Source organism: Tauraco erythrolophus, chromosome Z (genome assembly GCF_009769465.1).
Source record: "Tauraco erythrolophus isolate bTauEry1 chromosome Z, bTauEry1.pri, whole genome shotgun sequence".
In the NCBI taxonomy this organism is placed as follows: Eukaryota; Metazoa; Chordata; class Aves; order Musophagiformes; family Musophagidae; genus Tauraco; species Tauraco erythrolophus.
Window position 1 is genome coordinate 84,935,150 of NC_141496.1, and position 25,170 is coordinate 84,960,319.

Sequence of the window (25,170 nt, forward strand, 5' to 3'; positions counted from 1 at the left end):
CTTTCCTTTCATCCCAGGTGAAAAAGAAACATTGCAGTCCTGTGACCCTTCATGTAGGACCTGCGAGAAATCTGCTCACATCTGTACTTCGTGTCCAGAAGGTAAGAGACTTCAGCTTCTTTGGGTAAGTTTTTCAAGAGGCTAAAATATTCTGTATCCTACACACTTCCAGGGAATATTTTTGTCAATGGTCACTAGAAAGTTCTTTGATAGCTTAAAGCATAGATAGGTAATCAGATAATCGCCAGCTGAAGTTAGGCATTGGCTAGGAATTAAGCACGTGCCCTTGGCAATATAGGTAAAGAAATCATTAGGTGGATGTTGTATCTTTTCTTTATTTTCAGTCAAAAGTCATACACATGATGCAGGAATTACTGCATAGGAATTTATTCAGGAAGATGTACTAATGGGAAAATGGCTTAAAGAATGTTTTATTCTTGTTTTTAAGCATCAGAAAGTTGAATTTCGAGGAAAAAGAATGCTTTTTTTGTAGCCATCCAAGGCAGGAACCTTTTAAACATATTTCTAATCGGTGCCTTTCCCCACCTGGGTTGCTCTTTTGCCAGGAAAATTTCTTATCCATGACACCTGTGTTTCTCTGTGCCCTCAAAAAACTTTTGGCAATGTTGCAAGTGGAAAGTGCGAGATGTGCATGGACGGCTGTGAGGTGTGCTCCGACCACTGGCACTGTCAGAAGTGTCAGGCTGAACAGGACCCACCACTCTTCCTCCACAAAGGCAGATGTTTACAGGAATGCCCTGAGTAAGTAATTCCTGTTGGATGACTGCTCCTTGTTTTCTCACTGTGCTCCTTATCTTTAAAGTCCATATCCATTATAAACCTTTCAAAGGAGACCTTAATGTAGCCTAAGCTACCAGAAACTGCCACAAGATAAAAGATATTTTCAGCTGGCCTGAATAAAAGCATTTTCTCTTGCTTAGAGAAAATGTGAAAAATCAAAAATGAAACTAGACATGAAATCCTATGACAGGTGGTTCAGCTCCCATTGACTTCAACAGGACCATGGTACTTCAGGATGGTTCTTTATGGTGCTGAAAATAAATCTCTAGTCATTGTCCTAAGTTGTTCCTTCCTCAAAGTAGTACAGAGCAGGAGTGTGAACCCAGAAAGTGGATGTATCAGAGTCCTGATATGGAAGTATAGTGCTTAGTGATGTGTTTCTCTCTTTGGCTTATATCCTTTACTTTTTCCTGTAACGAATGGAATTCAAAAAGTAATATCACCATTTGACTATGATGGATATTAGTTCAGTCACTTGTGTAGACCAGACTCTCCCTTTTCTGTGCTTTTTTCATCAGCATTCATCGTATATATATATATATATATATATATACACACACACATAAAAATCTCTGCTATGCAGTATGAAGATCTTGGTTGGTTAACCTTTTTCTTTAGAAAAATGTGCAGCTCCTGCTTTTCTTATGATCAATCCGAATTCTCTGGCAGTACTTTCCTGCTAACTTTGCCAAAGAAGTCAACAAGGGCCAGTGGAACAGATTCTGATCACCAAATGTCACAATAAATGCAAAGTAATTGCACTAAAGCCTACCCTAGTCCAGAAACAACTTTTAATATCAGAAATTGTGTCATACAAGCAAAGATAATGTTTTGCATTAATATGTTTGCTCTCAGTACTCGTTCCCCAAAGTCATCCCACACAGGGTCAGTATAACAAAATTAAACCTTTTCATATATCACTACTCTTTCCAACTATTATTATCCCTCTCTTTTTCAAAATTCCAGACTATGAATAATGGCTTCCCAGACATCATTCAGCAAAGTCCACCAGAGTTAAACTCTGGTTTCAGGCTCCAAGGCAAAGCTCATGAGACATAACTACTCCCCATTGGAGCAGAGGATGAGATGAGAATTTTTTTTTAGTTTTTTTTTGAGTTTTGGGACATACTGTAGGGGATGGAAAGGGTTGACTTGCTGTACTGATAATTTCTAATAGAGGACTTTGAAAGACTGCGCTAACAGAGTACTCAAGACTGGAACAAGAGAGGAAGACAGGACTGTGAGAAATACATGCAGGACCACGACAAAGGTTAGGAGAAATAAAGAAGATGAGAATAGATAGCAGGCACAGTTTTTCTTATTTTTTCCCTAATCTTGCTCCTAATACATCTCCTCAGCCTTTCTTTGGAAACATCGTACAAGAAGACACAGAGAAGCAGCCCTCTACAAGGAAGAATGAACTTACTAATGTGAAGTGCGTGTTCTGGGACTACTTCCTAGGTCAACTTCATTTTTCATCAATGGCTGTATACATAAGGATTAACAATCATCTAAAAATGTGGACTTACTTGTCCTTTAACCTTCTAACATCTTGGTTTTGAGAGTGTCAGCAGATTGGACTGCACCCAGCTTCTCCTTTTATCCCTCTTCTTCTGAAATACAGGCTCAGTTTTTTTGCTATATTTTCTCTACAACTAATAGTACCAACCACAGCTGCCTAACGCTGCTCTCACACCACAGATACCAGTAAAACATGCTCCCTCTTCACTGTCTCTAGCTTGCTGCCACTAAACACAGTCACGTAGTACTCAAGCATCCTGGTTTTGTCGGGTTTTTTTAATCCCAGCCCTCATTCTTTCCAGCCTTCACTCTTCCAGGTTTCTCTTTTCTCTTTCTCCCCTCTAGGGCCACTGAGGTCATATTTCTGTCTTTTCCTGATATCACTGTTGAGGGTCAGCTGTACAAGACTAGAGACTGCATCTTTCTTTTCCCAAACATTATAGATCTTCCTACCTTGTTTAAGGGGGAAATCAAGAAATGAGCAAGAATGTAAGTCCAACATCCCTTAGAGTAGGTACAAGAACAAAGGAAGGCCAGACTCCTTTCATAGCACTAACCATGCACCGAGTTTTCTGCTCGCAGGCAGAGGGGTTTTAAGTGGAGGATGAGAAACAAATTGTGTGAGAAACCTGTTTGATCCACTGAAATGTGTGTGCTGGGGAAGTCTCATATATATTCATGATTGTTATAGGCTGGACTGTTTGATAACTATACATTGAACGGCAGTTTGCTTTGTGTTTGTTTTTATTCAATAGGGGATATTTTAATGACTCTGAGACTTGCAAGGAATGCAGCGGATCCTGTAAAACGTGCATAGGAAGTGCAACCAAATGCCTGTCCTGTAAAAGTCCTTTGCTTCTGGAGGAGTGGAAATGTAAACCTACCTGTTCAGAGAAGCATTTTGCCTCTGAAGGAATCTGCAAGCACTGCCCTGAAATGTGTCAGGAGTGCATTCACCATGAAACATGCAAAGGTATTGAAAAGAGCCAGTCTTGACTTGGCTGAAATCCATTTTTAGCTTTCTAGAGACAGACTGACAGAAACACATATCTGAAAAGAAATCCTGTGATGAGCAAAAACAAAAAAAAGGGAGGTATATATCAGTCTTAACCTCTAAGATAGAGGCTAAGCAATCAGTGCTTTATGATAAAACTCGATATAAACCATTAATCTGTAAAGATTCAACATTGCTTGGCCTATTCCTGTTGTCTTTTGGAGATTCTTGCTGGTTTGTTTGTGTTTCTGACCTTGTGTATCCACGCTTAAAAACTTGCATACACATTCACATCAATGTGAAATGCAGAATATTTCTTTCCTAGTTTGGTTGAACTTTACATCTCTTTGCCATTTTTGCAAATGATTACTTATGGTAGAGAATGAAATCTCTGTAATGAAACATATTAGGAAAGCCATCAATATCCTGGTGAGCTTCAATGCTCCCAGAAAAATTTCCAGGATAGTTAACATTGAGCAAGCCATTCTGGAAACATAAATATGGATGAAACAGGAAAAAAAAAAACATGACCAAAACTATTAAACCAAGTACTTATAATAAAATTAGCAGGCAAAGACAAACATTCAGGTCCGTATATTCCAGTCAGACTCACATTTTAATACTAAACGAAACAAAACTTCAAATGTGGGCAGCCCTGATTTTGCAAGAAGTTCATAACACAGATATAATATCTCAGCAGAAGTCTACCTGTATTCACTGGCAGCATGGTTTGGTAAATATCAGTGACGTTGAACAGGTGTCTTGACTTGTCAGTCTCTTGATGTAACACAGAAGATGCCATGTGAAGGTTGGGCCATTATGGGCAGCTTGGCGGGGAAAGAGTTCAAAAGGAAAGCACTGCCTTCCCAAGCTGTCCTCTTACCTCCTGTTATGACAGGCACTGCAGGATTAATGGTTTCCTAGGATTTCGTCACTCCTGCACTTACAGAGGTCAGAATTTGCTGCCTGTTTTGCTTACTTGTTGCTTGCTGTTCTCTGCAGAGTGCATGGACGAGTTCTTCCTGCATGAGGGGAAGTGTGTGCAGGACTGCCCTTCCCAATTCTACGCTGAGGACAAGCACTGCTTTCCCTGCCACGCAGAGTGCAAGGATTGTGACGGGCCAGACTCGGACGACTGCACTGAGTGCGCCGTCAACTCCTTTGTCCTCTTCAGTGGCACGTGTTTTGAAGAGTGCCCTGAAGGGACTTACTATGAAGAAGACACTCAAGACTGTCAAGGTTGGCAGCTGTTGTTTTCCCCAGAATGGTATTGAGATACAAGTGGGTCTGGTTAAAGACTATCCCCCAAAGGGCCTGCGTGTGCTGGCCAGTGTCACTATCAGCGTCCTGGAAACGGAGGAGATAGCTAATGCAGAAAAATAAGAAAGCGTAGCTTAGAACAGCAAAAAATGGAGAAATCTGAGTGGGAGGTAGCAAAGCTAGATGCATTTAATATCAGGGGCAACTGCTCTGGTAAAGTGCTGAGGATTGCTGGAGACAGCATGTTGAAAACCACTGCTCAGCAAAAGCAGTGCCAGCACAAGAACTGGCTGCGTAAGATCAAAAAAGTAAAATGTTTGACTATGCAGAGCTACGGCTTTGTTTCCCTCAGACTCTCATCCTGCGATGATGGGTGCTCCTTGCAAAATTAAAGCTGAAGTAATAATTCTAAATGCAAAGAGAAATGGTGACATTCCGACTGTTTGTCCGTTTCAGCATGCAATAGGACATGCCAGACTTGTTCTTCTTCCACTGCCTGCCTTACTTGCAGAAACGGCCTGATGCTGAACCACGATGGTCACTGTGTGGCATCTGGATACTGCTCTCGCACTGAGTACTATGTTGAGAAAACTCAGACCTGCAAGCCTTGTCATAAGAAATGCCTGCACTGCTCAGGACCCACTGAACACCAGTGTCTTAGCTGTGCGAATAACCGCTATCTTCTCAGTAAGTGTCTTGCTCCTGTCTCTCAATTTTATTCTACACTGAAAGCATGAAAATGGCAAGTTTCTGTCACATTTATGGAACCTCTAGGGCTGCTTCAGCCAAACTAAATATTGCAAAGTTGACCTGACAAGTAAATAACTTGTGCAGAGATAACATCTGCTGAGCTACCTGGAAACTCTTTGTGAGACTGGGCTTGCTGCTTACTGCAGCCAAAGCAGGACTTCTAAGTAGCAATAAACTCCATGGCTAAACAAAACTTGTATATACATATCATTTACTTAGTATGTACTGTTCCTGTTGTTTCCTACAAGGATTAAAAAGACAGATCAAAAAGCTTTTTTTTAAAAAAAATATATATGCACAAAGATCTCACATTTTCACATCAGCATGTTTAATCCCTGCAGAGATCGGATAAGCAGAGAAATACTTAAACAGAGCTGTTAAAAAGTTATTCATGAATCATTATGTCAGTATCTAGTGGATTGCTCCAGTGTAAAGCTACTTTTCTGACTTAGGAGCAAAAGACTATTGTCTCAGAAACAAATTTGTAGAAAGTATAAAACCTCAGAACTTAAACTTTACTTCTTTGCATATTTTTTAAAAAGCAAACAAAAATTTTAGAAAATAATTGGGAAAAGCAATGATTAAAATGGCCTTTCATGCAGGAAAAATCTAAAGAGAGTTTGAATTAAAACTGAACCTGAGCTTTTTGAGTCTAATTCTGATGCAGATTTTGCATTCTTAAATTTCTGAGGTCTTTTTTATCAACACACTCAGGTGCTTTACACCATTACAATCGGTAAAGTTGATGGAAGTATGTAAATAAACATCCTGGAGTGGTGAAAGAATTGCAAGAAAAGTAGAAATAAGGGGAAGTGTCTTCCTTTGCCCATTTGCAACCCGAGCAACAAAACTACAAAGGCAAGCTAAATAATGAGTACAAGCTAATAATGAGCAATCACTGCTCTCTTAGCTTGATGCACTTGCAGTTAGTTGCATCAGTCCTAACTTCCCATTCAGGATTCGTATTCTAATGTCCCTCTGAAATCTCAGTGAAAAAGTGGGAGGTACCTGGTACGTTTGGCTGCATTTACAGGCATTTATTCCCATAATATAAAGCAGCAGCCACAGACAAGGGTAAAGTCCAATGAACAAATGTTAAATCTCAAATTTACCATAAGATTTGTCATACACAGAACGCAATGAGGTTGATGCTTAGAGTGAAACCTAAGCAAAATGGCAATGTGGATAGAAAGTTTCCTAATTACTATTCTTTTGTATATTCTGAAAGAAATTGCAGCTGCTGTTCGTTATTATGTATTATGCATTTATATTTCCCAAAGATGAAAAATCATCTGTTCTGAAGAGCCTGCTAATGTACATAAAATGCAGAAATGAGGACTAATGAACTGACAAGACTTAAAAGAAACAAAAAATAATTACTATATCTCAACATTCTCTTTTCTTGATACACGCTCTGACAGCATCTCCTGTTAGAGAGTTTGCTCTAGCACAGCTGTACAAGATGTACTGAATACGGTGTGTTATTCTCCATTGTTGTCTGTGCAGATACAACCTGTGTTGAAACATGCCCAGATGGGTATTACGTTGACAGCGACGAGCGACAGTGTTCTCCATGCCACAGCGCCTGTGTCACTTGCACTGGAAAACACAGCTCACAGTGCCTTTCCTGCAAACCGGGCTGGTACAGACAAGGAAAAGTTTGCGTAAATCAGTGTCCATCAGGGTAAGGTCACAGGGCTTTAGCAAAGAGCTACATCAATGAGAGCTTTGAGAAATTAGATCACTCTGCCCTATTCTATTTCAGAGTGAGACAGGACTGAATTCTATTTTCAGGTGAAAAATTTTTGTGTTGTTCTAGTACAGAGCTGGTGGAATAACTCCCCTCACAGTGGAAAATTGTAAAGTTGGTGCCCAAAGTGGGACCAGCTTGGTGTGATGTGGCCATTCTTACACTCTAAGGATGCTCTTAGGTTACGTTTATACAGAACTGGGTGAAGCAGAATAAACATACTAAGATACCTGTTAGCTTGAGCACAGGAAGCAGTATAACTTCCTTCAAGCCCCCTTGCAGCTTCCACTTAACCTGAAGTTCAGATGAAGTTACTTTTGTTTTTCATTGAGTTAATGTTTATAATGAGTCATAATAAAAGCAACCATTAAAACACCTTTCAACAGAGGACTCATAATTCCAGACAGTAACTTCATTAACATGAGTCCATTTAATTTCAAAATATTAATTCAGTGTGCTCTTGTGAATATGTCTCAGAAATTCAAATTTGAGAAGTGGTTCTATGATTTCTGGTTCAGATCCACTTCATTTCACAGTACAATACTATCACGCTGGCCGTTCAATTCTAAGTTCATTAAATTGGAAGTCTGTAATGACCACATCTCAACAAAAAAAACAGTGCAGCTATTCTTCCTTTTCTCTGACAGCACAACTTAGGTGAACACTGTTCTTCTGCTGATATCCTTTGGCTAAGCCTGTTTGTGTACCAACAGGAAAAATGAAATTTCTGAACTTCCATCTGACAGCAGGCCACCAGGAGTAGTGAGAAATTCCGTGCTTACCCAACATCTCCAGGATATCTCTTGCAGAGCCAAAATAGAGTTGAAGTTTTCTGAGCCCTGCCTATTTACATACTTGCCTTGTGTCTGAATTCACCCTAGATTTTAGAAAGCCTTGCTTTATACACCCTTAATTTACAAAGCCTTGCTTTATAGCTGAATTCCAATGGTCAAGGGGAATTAAAGGAAATTAATTCTATTTTCACTGAGATTGCAAATGCTTACTGTGATCACATCAATATCACTGTCATTCGTTGATGTGATCACAGTAAAAGCTAAGGATGAAGGATGTTCTGGTTTTCCTGTCACTGCTCGGCTTTATGCAAAGCCGTGTCTCTCTGGTCTGTTTCAGGTATTTTGCACAAAACTCCACTGGATCATGTGAGAGATGCCACAAGGGCTGTAAGGAGTGTGTGGGGCCTCAACCCACAGACTGCATTTTCTGCGACACATATTTCTACCTGTTGCGCTCCAAGAACGAATGCGTTAGCTCTTGTCCTGAGTATTACTACGAAAACAAGGTCGACAACATCTGTGAAAGATGCCACCCTTCCTGCCGAACTTGTGAAGGTAGAAGCATACACTCCACTTTGATCAAAAAGAGGGTTATCAAAACACCTGCCAAGAATTATCAAAATACCTGCCATCTCTTTTGTTGTTTTTTTAATCTCTGCTCCAAGATTTGGAAACACTTCACAAAGAGATGTACCACGTACCGCGCTACCAACCTGCCCATGACCTGAGTAGCTGCAGTGGGTGACACAGAGCTGCCTCGGGGCTGCCAGGCTCCCCCCCGGCCCTGGGTGACTTCCTGTGCTGGCTGCTCCATGCTGCCACCTTGCCTTTAGAGAATCGATTGATGAAGATCAACGCAAGGATGGGAATTACCACCAAGCTCCCCACAGGGCTGCCTCTAGCCACTGCGCACAGCCATAAAGGCAGCCGCTCATGCTCATCCAGAGGGCTGGGAGCAAGTCCCGCTGCCAAGTTGGTGAAGGGAAATGAACCGATGAAAGTAATGAGGTTTCTGTCAGCCAGGCCTTTCGCAAAGACGCTCACCAACTCAAAAAAAAAAATAACAAACAGGGGGCTCTGTTGGTTACAGAGCTACAAAGCTGGACCTCGTTTCTCACACAAACACTGAATAATGACTGATTAATATCTAGCTCTTTGAGCTGTCCTACTACATGTTACTCTGTGAAAGCCAAGGAACGTAAATGTAACCACCCATCTTTAGAGTCTGCAAAGGGAAGAGTAGAAAATCAACAGTTAACAACACATATGATAACAATAAGGCCATAAAGCATATATTTAGGGTGAAAAGAAAAAAAAAAGAAAAAAAAACGCAGTTATGACTGCTCCTTTTAACATAGTTCAGTATTTTTCAAAGTTAACTTTGACAGACAGTGTTTTGTTCTATGACACTCTTACGTATTCAGTTTCTTTTTTTTCCTAATTCATCCAATTCTGAAGCAAGCAGCAGTAATCACCTGGGACCTATTTGGTGTCCTATCCTATCTGAACAGCATCAGATGATAACTAACAGGTGCCACTCTGCACCTTGTACCACACCGTATTGTAACATACAAAATTTCTTCTGGATAGTGGATATACTGGATAGCACAGATGGCTAATTGCACCACCACAATATTTAAAATTGTGGAAATAACTCTTAGAGGGAAGCCACCTTCAAGCTATTAAAATGTAATTGCATAACATTATAACAACATAAATATTTTGGCTTGGATTTGGGACTGAAAGATAGCCATTTTAACTTACAGACTACTTCCATTGAACTTTATTTGGGATAAATACTGCAGGATGGGTTTTCTGTTGTAATTACAGAGACACTAAGATGAAACACAAGCCAGTCCTTCTAAACAGCAAACCTGCAGGTGTTCTGAAATGCATCTGCATTGCTGACATATGAGCAAAGAAGCATTGCAGTGCATCTTGTTTCTCAAAGCGTGAAGGCAAACCTTGCACCGCTCAGAAAAATCACGTAGTAAATTCACTGGGTTATAGAAGGTTGCTAACTTCACTCGTTTAACCGCTTCTAATGTGAACCACTTGCATTTCCATTTTCTTCCTTTCAGACAGTGGCAGAAAACATGCCTAGTTGCAAGGAAATGGGCTGGTGCATCTTAACACGTAGGACAAACTCTTCACTTCAATGTTTCACAGAAATGCTGCTGCATCTGTCTTCAAAAAGAGTCCAACACACAAAGTGCATTCAATGCTCTGTTTGCACCTAGAGAAGAATTTTTTTCCTATGCAACTAAAGAATTTATTTTGCTATCCAAACATAATCATACCTTAATTCATTGTGATTTGAAAAGGATTAGCTAGTAGGCCAAATGAGTATTGATTTTATGAAGGAGAGCATTTGGCCAAGATTTCCTGCAATTTTACTTCAGTGCTCAGACCTAAGTGGTTTTCCTGAACGTGTCGGAACTTCCTTGTACAACTGATTCCCAAATCCGTCTTTCACGAATGTCGAAACACATAAGAAATACACTTTGTGGGCACATAAAACATCAAGACTAGGCCCAAGTTCTTTCTAATACCAGCCTCCCTATGCTGGACTCCTCACTGCTGATTCTTGCTGTAGACAAATACCCTTTTCTTTGGCGGCATGGTCAGTATAATTTTTTAAGGAAGTTAGATGACAATTATTCCTGTTTTAATATTGTTGTTTTCTTTGCCTTCTAGGGAAGGGAGCATTCAGCTGCACATCTTGTGTATGGAGCTACCATTTATTAAGTGGCATGTGTAACTCAGACTGTTTTGTAGGTGAATACAAAGTCCAGGAGACACCAGGAAAAGAGGTACCTATTTGTAGGCATTTTCTCCTGTGATTTGTATGCTGAACTTCAACTTCTGAACACAATACGAACAACACAGAACACTCTTCTCTGAGTTTTCAAGGCAGCTTATCTTTAAATATGCTTACTTCTTTTCTTCTCCTGGCACAGGAAGCATTGTTTCTCTTTCTGGGGCTGCCTACTATAGAGTAATCTGCTACCAGTAAATACAGATATGTAAATACATACAACTTTGACAATGATGATACCACAGCTACGTGAACGATATCAGCTATATTAGTAATATAGCAATTTTTTTCTTCCAGTATAACTGAGATTTCCCCACGGATTTCTGCTGCTTTGTCTGTAAGAAATTACATCACATTCCTGATTGACAGCTTTGCTGGCAGAAACCTCTAGTGGAGAGACAGGCTGAAGTTAACAGAGCTGTATATTTGGTAGAGTAGGACCACAATTAGGTTTGGGTCTGTGCCACAAGTCTGGGCACTCCAGCTTCCAGATTTCCACACCAACTGCCTTCCAAAGATGTTTATTCAAGAATATAGCAGGAAGGCAAGCCAGCTGGCCTGAGATGCTGCATACCCTGGAGTCTCTGGCCTGCAATATCCCCGTAGCAGTGCTGCTCTGTAACTGCAAGCCTGAGAAAATATTCTGAGAGCTGGGGACCACAGAGATCCAGAGTTCTTTGCAAGAGCTTCGATTCTGAGAAACTAGACCTCTCGCTATGACCCTCCTATCTTGCCCAATTCAGAACAACCAGCCTTACAGGTCTGACAGCAAGTTTGATGAAAGGCTACTGGAGTTTCCAGATCCTCACAGTGGGTATGGGGTCCTGGTACCGTGGCAGAAAAATAGCAATTTTTTCCCAATAGGCCAGGAACTGTGAACACTGGGAGCTTTGAATTACCTGAGCTCAGAGCATTCCGTGAGGCAGATGTGACAACGATGATCTCCAATAGACTTTGTACACAGAGGCTCCCAGGAGCCTAGTCTGCTAGAAAATTTCCAGCAAGCTTTATTCCTTATTTCTACTCCTTCCGAAGTTAGAAAGGAAATTTATTCCTTCTGCTGCCTTTTTTTTTTTCCAGAATATTTCATCTTGCTACTCCCATGTCAGTTACTTTTAATGACACTCTTGAGCACACTTCTTGAACGCCAGTTACCATCATTACTGCCAAAGAACCGTAGATCTGCTAGCATGTAGCAAAACAAAAACACACTTTCTGGCCAAAGAGCTTACAGTCTGAATGAATTTTGGCTTGCTGTCGAGCTAGGTGAGATCTCTAACTAAGCTCCTGCAACACTTTCCTCCCTCTGCCTGCAAGCAGATCTCTGAGAACGTGGGAAACATGAAACAAATTTTGGGTTTCCTGCTCCCTACTGCATTTTTCCATTGACACCCATGATGCCCAGATATGACCACCCCTAGACACTGAATGACAGGACAGAACTGCCAAATCCACAATGATAGATGCGTTGCTTGCATTCTGTGTCTGCAGGAGGACCAGCCCAAGTGTGAGAAATGTGACAGCTCTTGCACGGAGTGCAAGGGACCCGGGCCACTCAACTGCACGCTCTGCCCAGCCAGCATGCAGCTCTACCTGGAGGAAAGCCGCTGCCTGCCCTGCTGCACTGACTCAGACCTGGCAGGCACCCCAGAGTGCTGTGACTGCAGGGAAACACAAGGTAGGACCGTGCTGAAGAGCACAGGTGGTGCTTGAAGGGCTGCATGGCTGACTAGGCTGACGCTTCAAAATCAAAAGGGGAACGGAGCAAAAACGTGTGCTGAGCTGCTGGCACACAGCGTGTTTCTGCTGCTCCACCAGCAGAATAGGAAGGGCTTCACACAAATAGCAGCAGTTGCCACCGGTGTGGGAGATGGCACCTTCTTTCACTCGCAGCCATTGTGTTAAACGGCCAGGAGATTCGTAAACCAGGTGATGGGGAAGTGCTCACTTCCACGGACAGACATCTGGAACGCTGCATTTTAAGCTCATCATGCTTCTCCATGATTATTTCTGATCTAATAAAGACACGTAGCTATCCCAGCAACCTCGCTTACGTGCTTATACCATCACAGCTACAAGAAGACAGTTTTGGTACTGGAAGAGTAAGGTCAAACACATTTAAAAACTTAAGCAGGCCTAAATGTTGTACTGAGTCTTTTAGGACAAACAGCCCCCTGCCATAAATACACACTCACACAAGCTCATTTAATGTTTTGTTTTTTAACTGCTGTTGTAGATGACTGTGTGTTACGGACCACCCTACCACCTGAGAGCAAAAGCAAAACTACCTTCTTTGTTATTTCCTGCATTTTGCTTCTTCTTGTCGTTGGAGCCATTGTATTCATCTGGAGAAAATCACGAGCCAAAACTCAGGCTGTCAATAAACGTGGGTATGAGAGGCTGACAAATCACTCCAAAACCTTTCCTTCCTACGTGAGCAACTACCACGAGAGTCCCAGTTACCAGGAAGATCAAGTGATTGAGTATAGAGATCGAGATACTGACGATGACGATGACGAAGATGACATCGTGTATATGGGCAAGGATGGCACAGTCTACCGCAAATTTAAATATGGACTTTTGGAGGGTGATGAGGAAGATGAGCTTGAATATGATGATGAAAGTTATTCATTTAGATAACTCTTTACTAATTTATGGATTTCCTGATCTGTTGCTTTTCCTATAAAATTACAGCAATTTAGCTAAGTATGTTTAGTTACTTCCCAGCATGCTGAGCTCAAGATTTTAGCTAACAGTTATTGTGACAACAGAATGGTTTTTAGAAACATCTTTTCCTAAAGGTTTTAAGTAGCACTCCAGATGTAGGCTTGTTAAGAGATTATGTTTCTGTGCATTTGTGTGGAGAATAAATCCTTTCCCACTATGTATTTGTGTGCATTACAACTAATACAAACTCTGCTTCAAACCACGCACACACACTTATTGAGAACCTTGCCAATCACTACTAGAAATGTGCAGATATAAACAAGATGGGTGTACTCATCTACCTGATGAACACCAGCGGAACAGGGTGCCAGTAGTTTACCACTTTATGATTATAGTTACTCAGCAATTCATAATAGAATTAGACAAGTTTGCAGACTTTACCCAGATTTTCTTCATTGGTATCATCTGGCGCGTTTGTGTTCCTCAAAGCCAACACATCCCTCCTTGTAATCTTCTAGCATGCTTCCCAGTAAAATTGTGCATCTCTGGCAAGATGTTTTAAGATTTCTGATTGTGACTCTACTCCAGGTAACTATATTGTATTCACAGTTTATACGAAACGTAACTAAAATACTTCCTATATCAACCACTGATTAATCTTTATTGTGGTGTTTGTCAAATAATCTTTCATCGCACACATAAACTTCTGCATTTACTGCAAAGGGAAATATGGCCTATAAGCACGCCCATGAAACAAGACTACTTTTGTCTTTTTAACTCCCTTCTCAGGCTACAAGGAAGTGATTTAAACACAGAACGTTTATTCAAGCAGCTTTTCCATTTCTGTTGTAAATGGCTCAGGATGTTCAGACAGTGGCAAAGGGGATAATTAGCACTTATTTGGTAATTTAACTTAAAGGAATACAGCAATGTGATTTTTTATTGTTATTATTATTATTACAGAAAAGTAATTTATCACACTAAAGAAAAGGATGCTCTTTATGGCCCTTTGTTGTGAAAGAATAAATTCTTTGCACAAAATTAATTGTCTCGAAAATGCTGTTATTTGTCAAGTTTTATTCACTCTCAGAGTTCCTTTAGATTTCCAGCAAGAATCCGCTCTAGAACTGCAAATCAATTAACTAGATTTAATGTTTACAAAGGAATTGTGTGAAAATACCTAATTTTTATGGCTCAATGCCTCAGTGGAATTTTTTGTATTAAGTATTCCTAAGGACTTCAGGATACTTCCATCTGTAAGTTTAAAGAAGTTTTATGGAGAGGTTTATTGCTTCTACTTTGAATTTTAGCCTTTTAATCACAGCACTTCAGTAAAGGAGAGGAATTAAAAGTCATGTGACTTCACAAAAGTCAGAACAAGGACTTATATTTATCAAAAGTTCCACAATAACAAGGTACTCCAGAAAGATGCATGTTATCTGTCACTTTAATTCAAGTTCTGCTCTGAAGTTCTGAACAATAAAAAGAAGAGGGAAAGAAGAGGGAAAAATCAGTTTGAAAGGTTGTACAGAAACAAAGAGACTGTGTTTGCCCGCTCTCCTAAACTTGTTTGGATTAACAATATGCTTTATTATTGCTGCTAATGGCTTTTAACAGAACTGCAAGAATTTTCTTTGACCTGAAACCTCTCCTCCCTTTTCAAAGGTTTAATCCCAGCTATGCTTGAGCACTGTGATGGATGTAATGAGCGTTTTGTTTATGGGCTCTCAGACGAACTTCGTCATCATTTTATGAAATGGTAAAAAAATGCCAACAAAAAACGCAAACAAGCACTCATTTTCGAAAAGATGTTCTTTAAAAGAATTTTTTTTAAATTTGTACAAGTCAGACTGGAATAAACTTGCATTTCTAAGTACACATCCCAAAAAACAAACAAACAAAAAATGGAGAAAACAAACAAACAAACAAATAAAACCACTAAAAAAAACACACACACACAAAGAAACCAACTCAAAATTCTGATCAAATGCCAATTTTTTTCAGAGCTTATTGTTGTGGCTTGGACACATAAATTCAACCACGTTTTGATTTATCAGCTGCATATTCTTTCACATCTGATTCCTTCTGCTCTGCAGTCTTTTCCTTCTAGCTTTCAGAGCTTGTCACATGCAGTCAGGGATCCTGGATGTCAAAAGCAGAAGGAGACTTCCTTGTAGTGCTAAAGCTGCGCAGGCAGAGCTGAGACACCACTTGTTAGGAGAGAAGCAGTGCTGGTAAATTCCCTCTTCCCAAATAAGCAGTGGTTTTTGGGAGGGATTCAAATGACTGCTCAAATGATAACCCTGTTCTTCAGAGGTGGCAGCATTCATGCAGCAACATGTGTGATTTTATGCTGCATGGGTAAGGTGGTAAGCTGCATGTCTTACAAAAAGGCAGATCATTGCCTTGAAGGTGAATCAGTCTTCTTAGGGAAGCAGTAAATAAATGACGAATAAAGTTAGAAGGATATGATATGAGGAAAAGAATCACATGCAAGGTTTTAGGCTTTTTTTAAAATGAAAGTTTCAAATTAGTGGTGAAAGAGACCCAAACAGTGACCCAGAGAGCCATATCACTTTTACAGTGTTCACAATTAAAACTCCCTGCTAAGAGTCCACAGGGAGACCAAGAAAAATAAAGTTTAACAATTAATTGGCACAAGAGGAAATCATTCATAAGTCACTCAGACTTCTAAGGAAACTTCATGGAAAACAGAGTACAACCAAGGAAGCCAGTGAAAATATATACTGAGAACACAGCGCACAGAGGAAATCCTGCTTTTCTGGGTAATTTTATAGACTTCTAGGGTCTAAGCCCTTTACACTCTGTCCTGAAAAAAAGCTAGAGAAATTCAACACAGAAATTCCACAGTTGTCCAATTCCACAAATCCTTACTTGCCACAAAGCCAATTCTCTTTTCTCCTGCCTTCTCCTCCACCCACCACAGTGAGAAAGACGTCCCAAAGGAAACTAACGTCTTTCAAAAACAAAGCTGCTATGGGATCTCTTCCATTCCACGGCTCCCTAATTAATTTTCTTTTAATCAACCCAAATTCTTGTTGCCTATGGCAAATTTCTCTCACTCTCTTGCTTCTCAAGCTTTTTTCCATCTCAAGGCACTTCCTTCCCCCTGCACCTCTTTTGCTGCTACTTTCATTAGTCCATGGCATTTCCAAAGTCCTTCAGTCTTCACCAATTTCTTCTATTCTCTCTATCCTTCTCCTGGGGAACTCTCTCTCGTTACCCTTTCAGTAGGAAAGATCTTTCAAAAAGATCTCGTAAAAATCACATCTCCTACACAGTTTTACCCCACTTACCTCTCACATAATCCAGTCATTGATTCCAAAGGAAAGTGTAGGTTACCAGTGTTCTTTACCCTCTCTTTCCACAGAGCGTACGTAAATAAGGAAAAGTTTTCTCTTTGGTGACTCTGCCCTGAAGTTTTGCTAGAAAAGAAGTGGAGGTAAGTAGACTGTAGGAGTTACATTTCAAGTGTCTCGAGGCCCAAGACTGTTTCCTCTGCAAGCTCCGTTTCCACAGTATACCACAAATTTGCCTCTGGGTCTTGTATAACAATTGCAGGACTTCTGGCAGAGGACTAAGGCTGAAATTTCAAACCAGAGATATGAATGAAAATACAATAAACTTAATTGCACAGTTTACCACAGAAGCCTTTCAAATGGGTATTTTGAGGCATTTGGTTTTCTCATTAAAAATAGTGTGTTTTGAGAGAAATATATATTTTTTCATTAAAAAAGGTTTTCCTAGCAATAAATTTTCCCACTTGAAAAGTTACTAATAGAAAAATTCTGATTATCCATAATAAGTCACTATTTTACCTAGGTCACTTATATTCATTTGAGTCCCTGTTGGGGTGGGGCAGGAGGGAGACAGAAGAATATTTTTCAGAGTAGACCAGAACTAACTATCAATTTTTCATCTCCCTTAACCTCTTATGTGTATGTGTGGTTTCAAGCCTGAACTTTGAGTAACCAGACATGCATCCCAATGAGGAACAGACAGATAATCTGATCAGGGCTCAAAAGCACTTCTGAACAGAAAGACTTTAAGAAGTTTTTGAAGTTTTTCCACTCTTTTTTTTTTCCTGATTAGTATATATATATGACAATAATAAGCTGTCATATCAAACAACAGCTGACTAAAGATTCTGAATGTACATAGACATACAATGAACTAGATACATTTATAGGTGTTTAGACGAAAAATTAATAGGAGACATAGGCAGCACATGTAACTTCTGTTCTCCTTTCCATAGGCACCAACTTTATTGGTTGTTTCCTACTGCTCAGAAATATATAGGAAGTTGCCTAACGCATGTTGGCTGATTTTAACATATCTCTTGTGATTGTATTAATTGTTAACATGATAAAGGACAATCTTTCCCTTGGAAAAGATATGTTATAAGGCAGGAAGTAATTAAGATTCCCCTCCATCATCCCTTTTTAGATTTAGGTTTGCACTGGAGGGAGATCTCTTCTCAGACCCTAACAAACAAAAACCAGATGCACTAATTATCTCTTTGCATGACTTTGCAGGTATATTTACACACTTAATTGAACAGTAAAAAGGGAAATAAGTATTCTTTTACTTTTCCTCATTTATATTGTCTATTTAGCATCTAGATAAGAACATTTTACTTTTCAGGAAGAGTTCAGGTGCTACACTTACCTAACAAACATTACGTTAAATGGTTCTTGCTCCATTTTCTTCCTTGTGTTCCTTCATCATTGCTCACTGAATGCCATGTCTAAAATCCTCATCCAATTATTTTTCTGTATCCTATCTCCTCCATCTTGTCACCTAGCATCATCTTCATTTCCCAGTTCTTTTTTTTTGATTGAAATACCTAATTTTGTCACTTAAGTATCTCCTCATTAGTGGAAAAAAAAAAAAAACAACTGAATATAAATCTTACTGTATTCATTGCACTGAATTCTACCTTCTTTCACTGACCAATCTTAGCACTATGGAAAAACAAGCTAATCATAGCCTCAGAACAAACTAAAAAAAGATAAAGCACTTTACTACTCTAAGCCACAAAAAAGAAAGCAAAATTAAATTCTCAGTCACTACAGAAGATGACCATTACATAAAGCCCGTACCTTAAGTCATGCAATTAATTGTATATTAACTGTCTTTGTCAGCAATGTTTATAAAGTTCTAGTCCCCTTAAAAACCGAAGTAGGCCACAAATCTATCCAAATATTCCCCTTGAGCAACAGATAATGCAAGTTCTCTAACCATCACACCAGCAACTAGGACCTTCTGTTCATAATTTCTCTTATGTCTTCTCCCTTCAAAAAAATATAAGAAAATTAGGGGGAAAATTATAGCCCTGTATAGACACTATTTATTATAAAATAAATTTGAAGGCAATTTGATTTTTTTTTTCATATCACTTCAGTTCCAAAATGAAAACCAGTAGAACATCTGAATCCTTGGAAATTATAGGGCTTGAGTGTTAAAGAGAAACCTGAAGAACATACATGCTTGAGGATTTGGCTTTTAAACCCATGCCTCCAGTGTGGACACTGTGCTTTTAGAACAACAGCATGATCCATGACAAATATCAAAGTACACTGAAGAGTCCACTGCACCTAAAGCAATCTTTCTGACATACCCACAACACCACACTATATTACATTTTTTCCTGATTCAACTTTAGGGATGCGACATAGAGGTTGTATAAAGGTCTACATAAAAACAGCATGACAGTATAAGAGAAACTTTCCCCAAGAGGCCTGAGCCAGGTTAATGTATTTCAAGATACAGGTTTGATTCATTTTCAGCTGTAGCAGCTAGACCTTCACCCTGACCCAGATGAATGTTTAAACAATTGAACCAGAACAGAAGAACAGGATGCAACACTTTCCACCTGACTTCTAAAAGAACAAAGCAGTTTTAAATTTTGAAAGAAAGGGCATAGACAAATCTATTTCCAGGTTACAGAATTCTGAGGACTTAGCTCCCCTAAATCCTAAATAAAGCACAAAAATTGCCCAAGTGGAACTGGTTTTCAGACAAATTTTAATTAAAGTTTTAGGTGATCACTGTTACAAAGCTTTGCATAGGACTGAGACACCTAACTGTGCCAGGCATGACAAAAGAAAGCACCTTAGGAACCAGGTCATTGTCAGAAGCCTCCAGAGACACAAAACTTACTGAACAGCAACACTGGCAATAACTTACTGTTATACATCAAAACAGTGATTCTCACAGACTAGAAACTTAATAAGCTATTTCCAAGAATTGCTAGAAGTCAGAAGTAGAATCAGAATTAAAAAGGATACCAACTATTATCTCCACGCAGCAATTTAGAAAGGATACCAAAGTTATCAAAATATCAAGGAATCAAAGATATCAAAATAGCACAAAGTCTTCTGAAGCAAACTTTCAAAGTTCACCTACTGCAGCTTTGTGATTATTACATTTAGCCACAGTTATCAGATACACATCTGCAACTAGTCAAAGGACTAAGAACTTTAATCTCCTTTGGCTCAGTACAACCTCTCAACACAGATGTGGCAAATGAGGTTGCAAAAATATCAGTAAACTAGACTTCACACTTGTTATCTTTGGCACATTTCTCTCGCCTTCTTGCTTCTCAAGCTTTTTTCCATCTCAAAGTTTTTGTTTTTTCCCTTCCTTCCTCTCGCACCTCTTTCATTACTCATTCATCCATGGAGTTTCCAGTAAACTAGACTTCACACTAGTAGAAATGCTCCTGATGACACTTTCCTTTCCAGCATTCTAATTCATTGTATTCATTTGGAAAACTATGATAGTCTCCATGCCCAACAAATGTAAAAGTTATTGAAAATAAAATATATTCACATTAGTAGCAATTTTAACATGATAACTATTCCAATTTTATAAGTATGTAAGTATATATATTTTAAAAAAAAAGGAATTTTTAATTGATTAGATTTTGAGAACATTCTGTTGTATACATAGGGAATCTGTTCTAAAGTAAAAAGGATACCAACTGAATATAGTTCCATTCTGTTTCTAGGACTCCAAATTCAAAATATAGCTAGCTGTACAAGAAGCCTGTACGAATAACTATTGCAGACTATTTGTCTGTGCACATTGTGCCTATACATCTTGTAAACACGAAGGCACGCTGCATTTTAACATCTGCTAAGCACAGGTTCTTTAGGCTATTACAACAACAGATAGTTTATGCCACAGCTGTCCAAATAAGAACACTATCACCTATACACATTTGAAAAAAATTCTTGCACTGTTATTCTCACGTTGTCAAGAAACTCCATTTCAGAACAGTAATGGACTTCAGAAGGAGACAGTTGACTGAAATGCACCACAGGTACAAAAGTATTTAAAACTGTGGAAATACTTATATTGCTTGAACTCCAACAATTTCAGTGACCTTTATGCCTCTTCTCATATTGCCTTACAAATAAAGAACTTCAAACATCTGTGTGCTGGGTTTACGTGATGGGGTTTTGGTTGCATGGGAGGGGCTGCGGAAATGGCCCCTGTAAGTAGCTGTGAAAAGCTTCCCCAGCTCCAAAACTGGCCAGATCACCTCTGGCCATGTTGGACTCCCCATCCTCTCAGGCAGAAGCTGAGCCCATCAGCGCCTCTGCGAATGCCATATTTAAGACGGGACAAAGGAACTGCCCACACTGGTCCACCACTACCTGACTGGAGATGGCTGCAGTGGTGCAGCTTGGAGAGCTCCAAAGTGCCCCGCTCCTGGGGTGCCAGTTGGGCAGAGCTCATCCTGCTGGGACTGAGGAGGTTTGTCACGCCCGGCATGGCTGCAGCAGAGAGAGGACTGAGACCGGAGAGAAAGAGCCACACAGACATGAGATCAGTGCAGATGGAGCGGGGGTAGGTGTGCTGGAGCTGAGAGTTCCCCGCAGCCCGTGATGAGATGGCAGCGGCCCCTCTGCCACCTGTGGTGAGAAACGGTGGAGCAGAGACCCACCCACAGCCTGTGGAGAAGCCCATGCTGCAGCAGAGATGCCTGTGCCTGAAGGAGATCATGGAGAATGGTCTCTGTGAGCTGCTGGAGGCTGGCAACGAGGCAGAGAGGCATTTGAAGCCCATGGAGAACCCCACGCTGGAGCAGGTGGCAGCTCCCTAAGAAGCTGTGACTTCGTGGAGAAGAAGCCCATGCTGGAGCAATCTGATGGGTAAGAATTGCATCCTGCAGGAAGGACTCACATTGGAGAAGTCTGTGGACTGTTCCGTGACGAGGCGATCCATTGGAGCAGGGAAAAAGAGTGTAAGGATTCCTCCTCCTTTAAGAAAAGGAGTGGCAGTAACAACATGGGATGAACTGACCTGCAACACCCCCACTCCCTGTCCTCTACACCGCTGGGGGAGGAGGTAGAGTTGGGAAGAAGGGAGGGGTGGGGGGAAGGTGTTTTTAACATCTGGCTTTGTTTGTTGTTATCCTCTGTGAGTTAATCACTAACTTGGACCCCAAACCAAGTCCATTTTGCCCAGGGCCGTGGTCAGTGGATGATCTGTCCCTGTTCTTATCTCGACCTTCAGCCCTTTTGTTGTTTTTCTCCTCTCCACCTCATGGAAGGGGAGAAGTGAGCGAGCTTGTATGGTGACACAGCTGCTGCTGGGCTAAACCACAACACCTAGAATGCAAATAACGTAGCATCAAGTTTATAAGCAACAACAATTCAGCTCCCCCTGAAAGAAATTTAAGTACCATAATAAAAGAACTCAGAGGGCTGGAGCACCTCCCCTATGAAGACAGGCTGACAGAATTGGGGTTGTTCAAGGAGGCTCCAGGGAAAACTTCTAGCAGCCTTTCAGTACCTAAAGGGGGCCTACAAGAAAGCTGGAGAGGGACTTTTTGCAAGGGCATGTAGTGATAAGATAAGGGGCAACAAATTTAAACTGAAAGAGGGCAGATTTAGATTAGATATAAGGAAGAAATTTTTTATGCTGAGAGTGGTGAGGCACTGGAACAGGTTGCCCAGAGAAGTTGTGGATGCCCCATCCCTGGAAGTGCTCAAAGCCAGGTTGGATAAGGCTTTGAGCAAGGTGATCTAGTGGAAAGTGTCCCTGCCCATGGCAGGGGGGTTGGAACTAGATGATCTTTGAGATCCCTTCCAACCCAAACCGTTCCATGATTTTCTAAGATTCTATGATTCTATAACTCTGCAGCACCTCTTTCAGCATACACTAAGGAATATGCACAGATTATTTGAATCATATATAATACAATCAATCAGAAAACCTGTGATAAGCAGGATGACTACTTTCTCAATTACATTATTTTATTAAAGGTGCAGTGTCACAAGATAAAATAGTTATTTGCATGTTAATACAAAAATAGAACCCTTCATAAAGTTTATACTGTGCTAGGAATTATGCATTGAACTTAAAAATCAATTTACAATATTTGATATTAAATAATGCACAGAGATTAGAACATTCAGCTAAATGAATGCAATTACATTTTCTCTAACTTGAAGGCAAACACACAAAGGGAAGTTTATTACTTTACTGTATACATACTTCACATTTCAGGTGAGAGTTGTGAGCAAGCTAAGTTTCTCAAGTTTTTCTTTGCTACTGTTCTTTATCCTCAGGCATATTGGTTTTAAAACCAAATGATGAAATGAATTTTGGATAGTAGCATTACTTAGCAGTTACAGAATTGTGTTACTAAGATGACCAGCTTAAGGCACTACAATTTCCACAACAGGCACGAAATCACTGGCAAAAAATAATTTTAAAAGGCAGCTATGAGCTTAGCTATAATACCACAATCAGTAAAGATTTATTCTTTAAACATGTTCGTAACAATATATTGCATTGATTACCATGGCTACTATTTGTTCTTCCAGAAAAGTAAAATATAAAAACAAGATCTTGACATTGTTATATACTCAAGAATTCCTCCCTACATTCAGGGAAAAAAAAAAAGTTGTAAAAATTTTCCCATCATCCCTCATTTTTAAAGTGAAGAAAAAAAAACAATAAGAAAATTCTTGTACAGATTTCCAGCATGTATACAGTAGAAGTCCAGAAAGTATTTCTGACAGCAGACAGAAAAATATTAAAAGAAAATTAACTTAAGATGAAGGCCAAAGTGTGCTGAAAATTTCCAGGCAACAATTAGGAGAGTCAGTGCCTTTGCAGAGTTAAATTCAAAAGCAACTTTAGCAAAATAGGTCAAAATTCTCCTTATTGTAATAACTGCTTTTATAGAAATCAGTCTTTCCTCCCTCAAGAGGTGTATATCCCTTCTATCTTTGCCATCAACAGGACTGATGAGCAATTCATCGGAATAACGAAGTTTCGGCTAAAGTCCTGCACAGCTACAAGGACTCCTCGACTTGCTGAAGGCCTTTTCCCAAATAGCCCATGCAACTGGCTTGCAATGCAAGACATTATGAACTAGAACCCTGGCAGACTGACGGCATCCATCAAGAAGAATTCCCATAAGGCAACAGAACCCTCTGAAATGCTACAGTGAAATGCAGGATCAGAATGGGATGGGACAAAGAGGAAATTCAGAAAATTGTACTGACTGGGGGAAGTAGAACTGGAAGCACACACACACTATATATATATGTGTGTGTGTATATGTATACATACTATATAATTTTAACAAATATTTTCCAAATTACAATCAATTTTGACAATATACCCTCCATTTATCTGCGCAAACATTTCAGAGTGGGAAAGTCCTCAATAACGTGTAATAAATACTCAATATCTACTAAAGCATTCATATATTATTCTAAGAATTCCAAAGACTTTCACTGATCTGCTGCCAAAAGTTTGGGTCTTGCCTGCACTTAGTATAGAAACTTAAAAGGATTTTCCTGTGCGTTACATTCTAACTTCAACCCTGAAGTCATGCATTTCACTGTCAGTACAGTGAACAACCCAGAAGTCTTCCTCATCTAAGGCAGCTGCTAGCAGCAACCAAAATGCAGTTGCCTTTAGTTACCTGCTCCACCTTAAGGCCCAAAGAGCAGAAATATTGTTACACTAGTTCCGCACCCTCTAAGCCTGAACTTCTGCAGCGTACCAACTTTCTCCCTGTCATTCACTTCCTGAACTTTAGTGAAACAGTTCCTCAGAAGGCAACTGCACAGCTTATGTGTTCTCACATGCATAGTCAACCAGGCAGAAGTATGTATCTTACCTTCTAGTAACTCAAAGAGTAAGTCATTTCCTCCATTTCAACTAAAATTACAATAAATAATTTCAATTAAAATGACAGCCACAACCACATCAGCTGTACAGCATATCACAAAGAGGAACTATAGTGAATTATTCTTGTTACTTCTATATAATCATTGGCTTTGTGCAACAGGTAAATTTTTGACTCAATCAGTAAAACGGTTTCTAAGCTGCTACCTACAATCCAGATGTAAAAATGATATCAAATTGAGAAAAGAGTTTGGAATAACGTTCTCTCTCTGAAAAACTGACAGTCTTCGTTGACGTATTTAACTCTCCACACCCTAGGAGCTTTTATCCTAGGTTAATCAACTTTACCTAATCCTAGGTAAAACAATCAACTTTGCTCTTGTTTCACATGTGCTAAGATCTCTAAGTGACTGGTAACATTTGGATTCATGGGTTTTCTCTAAAGATATAAAAAAGCGTCTACTCCTTTTGCATGACTGGTTAAATGATCAAGTAACACAAACTTAAATCAACTTGTGTGATTTTAGCGTCCAGTTCCAATCACAATTACCTAAACATGTTGCAGATCAACCACAGTATGCCGCTAAACACCATACAGCCACTAGCTTTCTTCTCCCACACCTCCCCCTGCGGG

The 25,170-nt window shown here is 39.9% G+C and overlaps 1 protein-coding gene across 2 annotated transcripts in view; it reads left to right on the forward strand.

Moving 5' to 3' along the window:
- Positions 1–13,328, forward strand: part of PCSK5 (proprotein convertase subtilisin/kexin type 5) — a 256,122-nt gene extending 242,794 nt beyond the window's left edge. Inside the window, exons 28-37 of one of the 2 annotated variants that reach the window (XM_086629996.1) lie at positions 18–101; positions 567–762; positions 3,078–3,295; positions 4,319–4,555; positions 5,033–5,263; positions 6,833–7,010; positions 8,208–8,425; positions 10,568–10,683; positions 12,180–12,366; positions 12,925–13,328. In XM_086629996.1, the coding sequence (XP_086486122.1) occupies positions 18–101; positions 567–762; positions 3,078–3,295; positions 4,319–4,555; positions 5,033–5,263; positions 6,833–7,010; positions 8,208–8,425; positions 10,568–10,683; positions 12,180–12,366; positions 12,925–13,328 (2,069 nt within the window). The remainder of the gene's footprint in view (positions 1–17; positions 102–566; positions 763–3,077; positions 3,296–4,318; positions 4,556–5,032; positions 5,264–6,832; positions 7,011–8,207; positions 8,426–10,567; positions 10,684–12,179; positions 12,367–12,924) is intronic. The other variant, XM_086629997.1, reaches the window with a different exon arrangement.
- Positions 13,329–25,170: the final 11,842 nt, after the last annotated feature.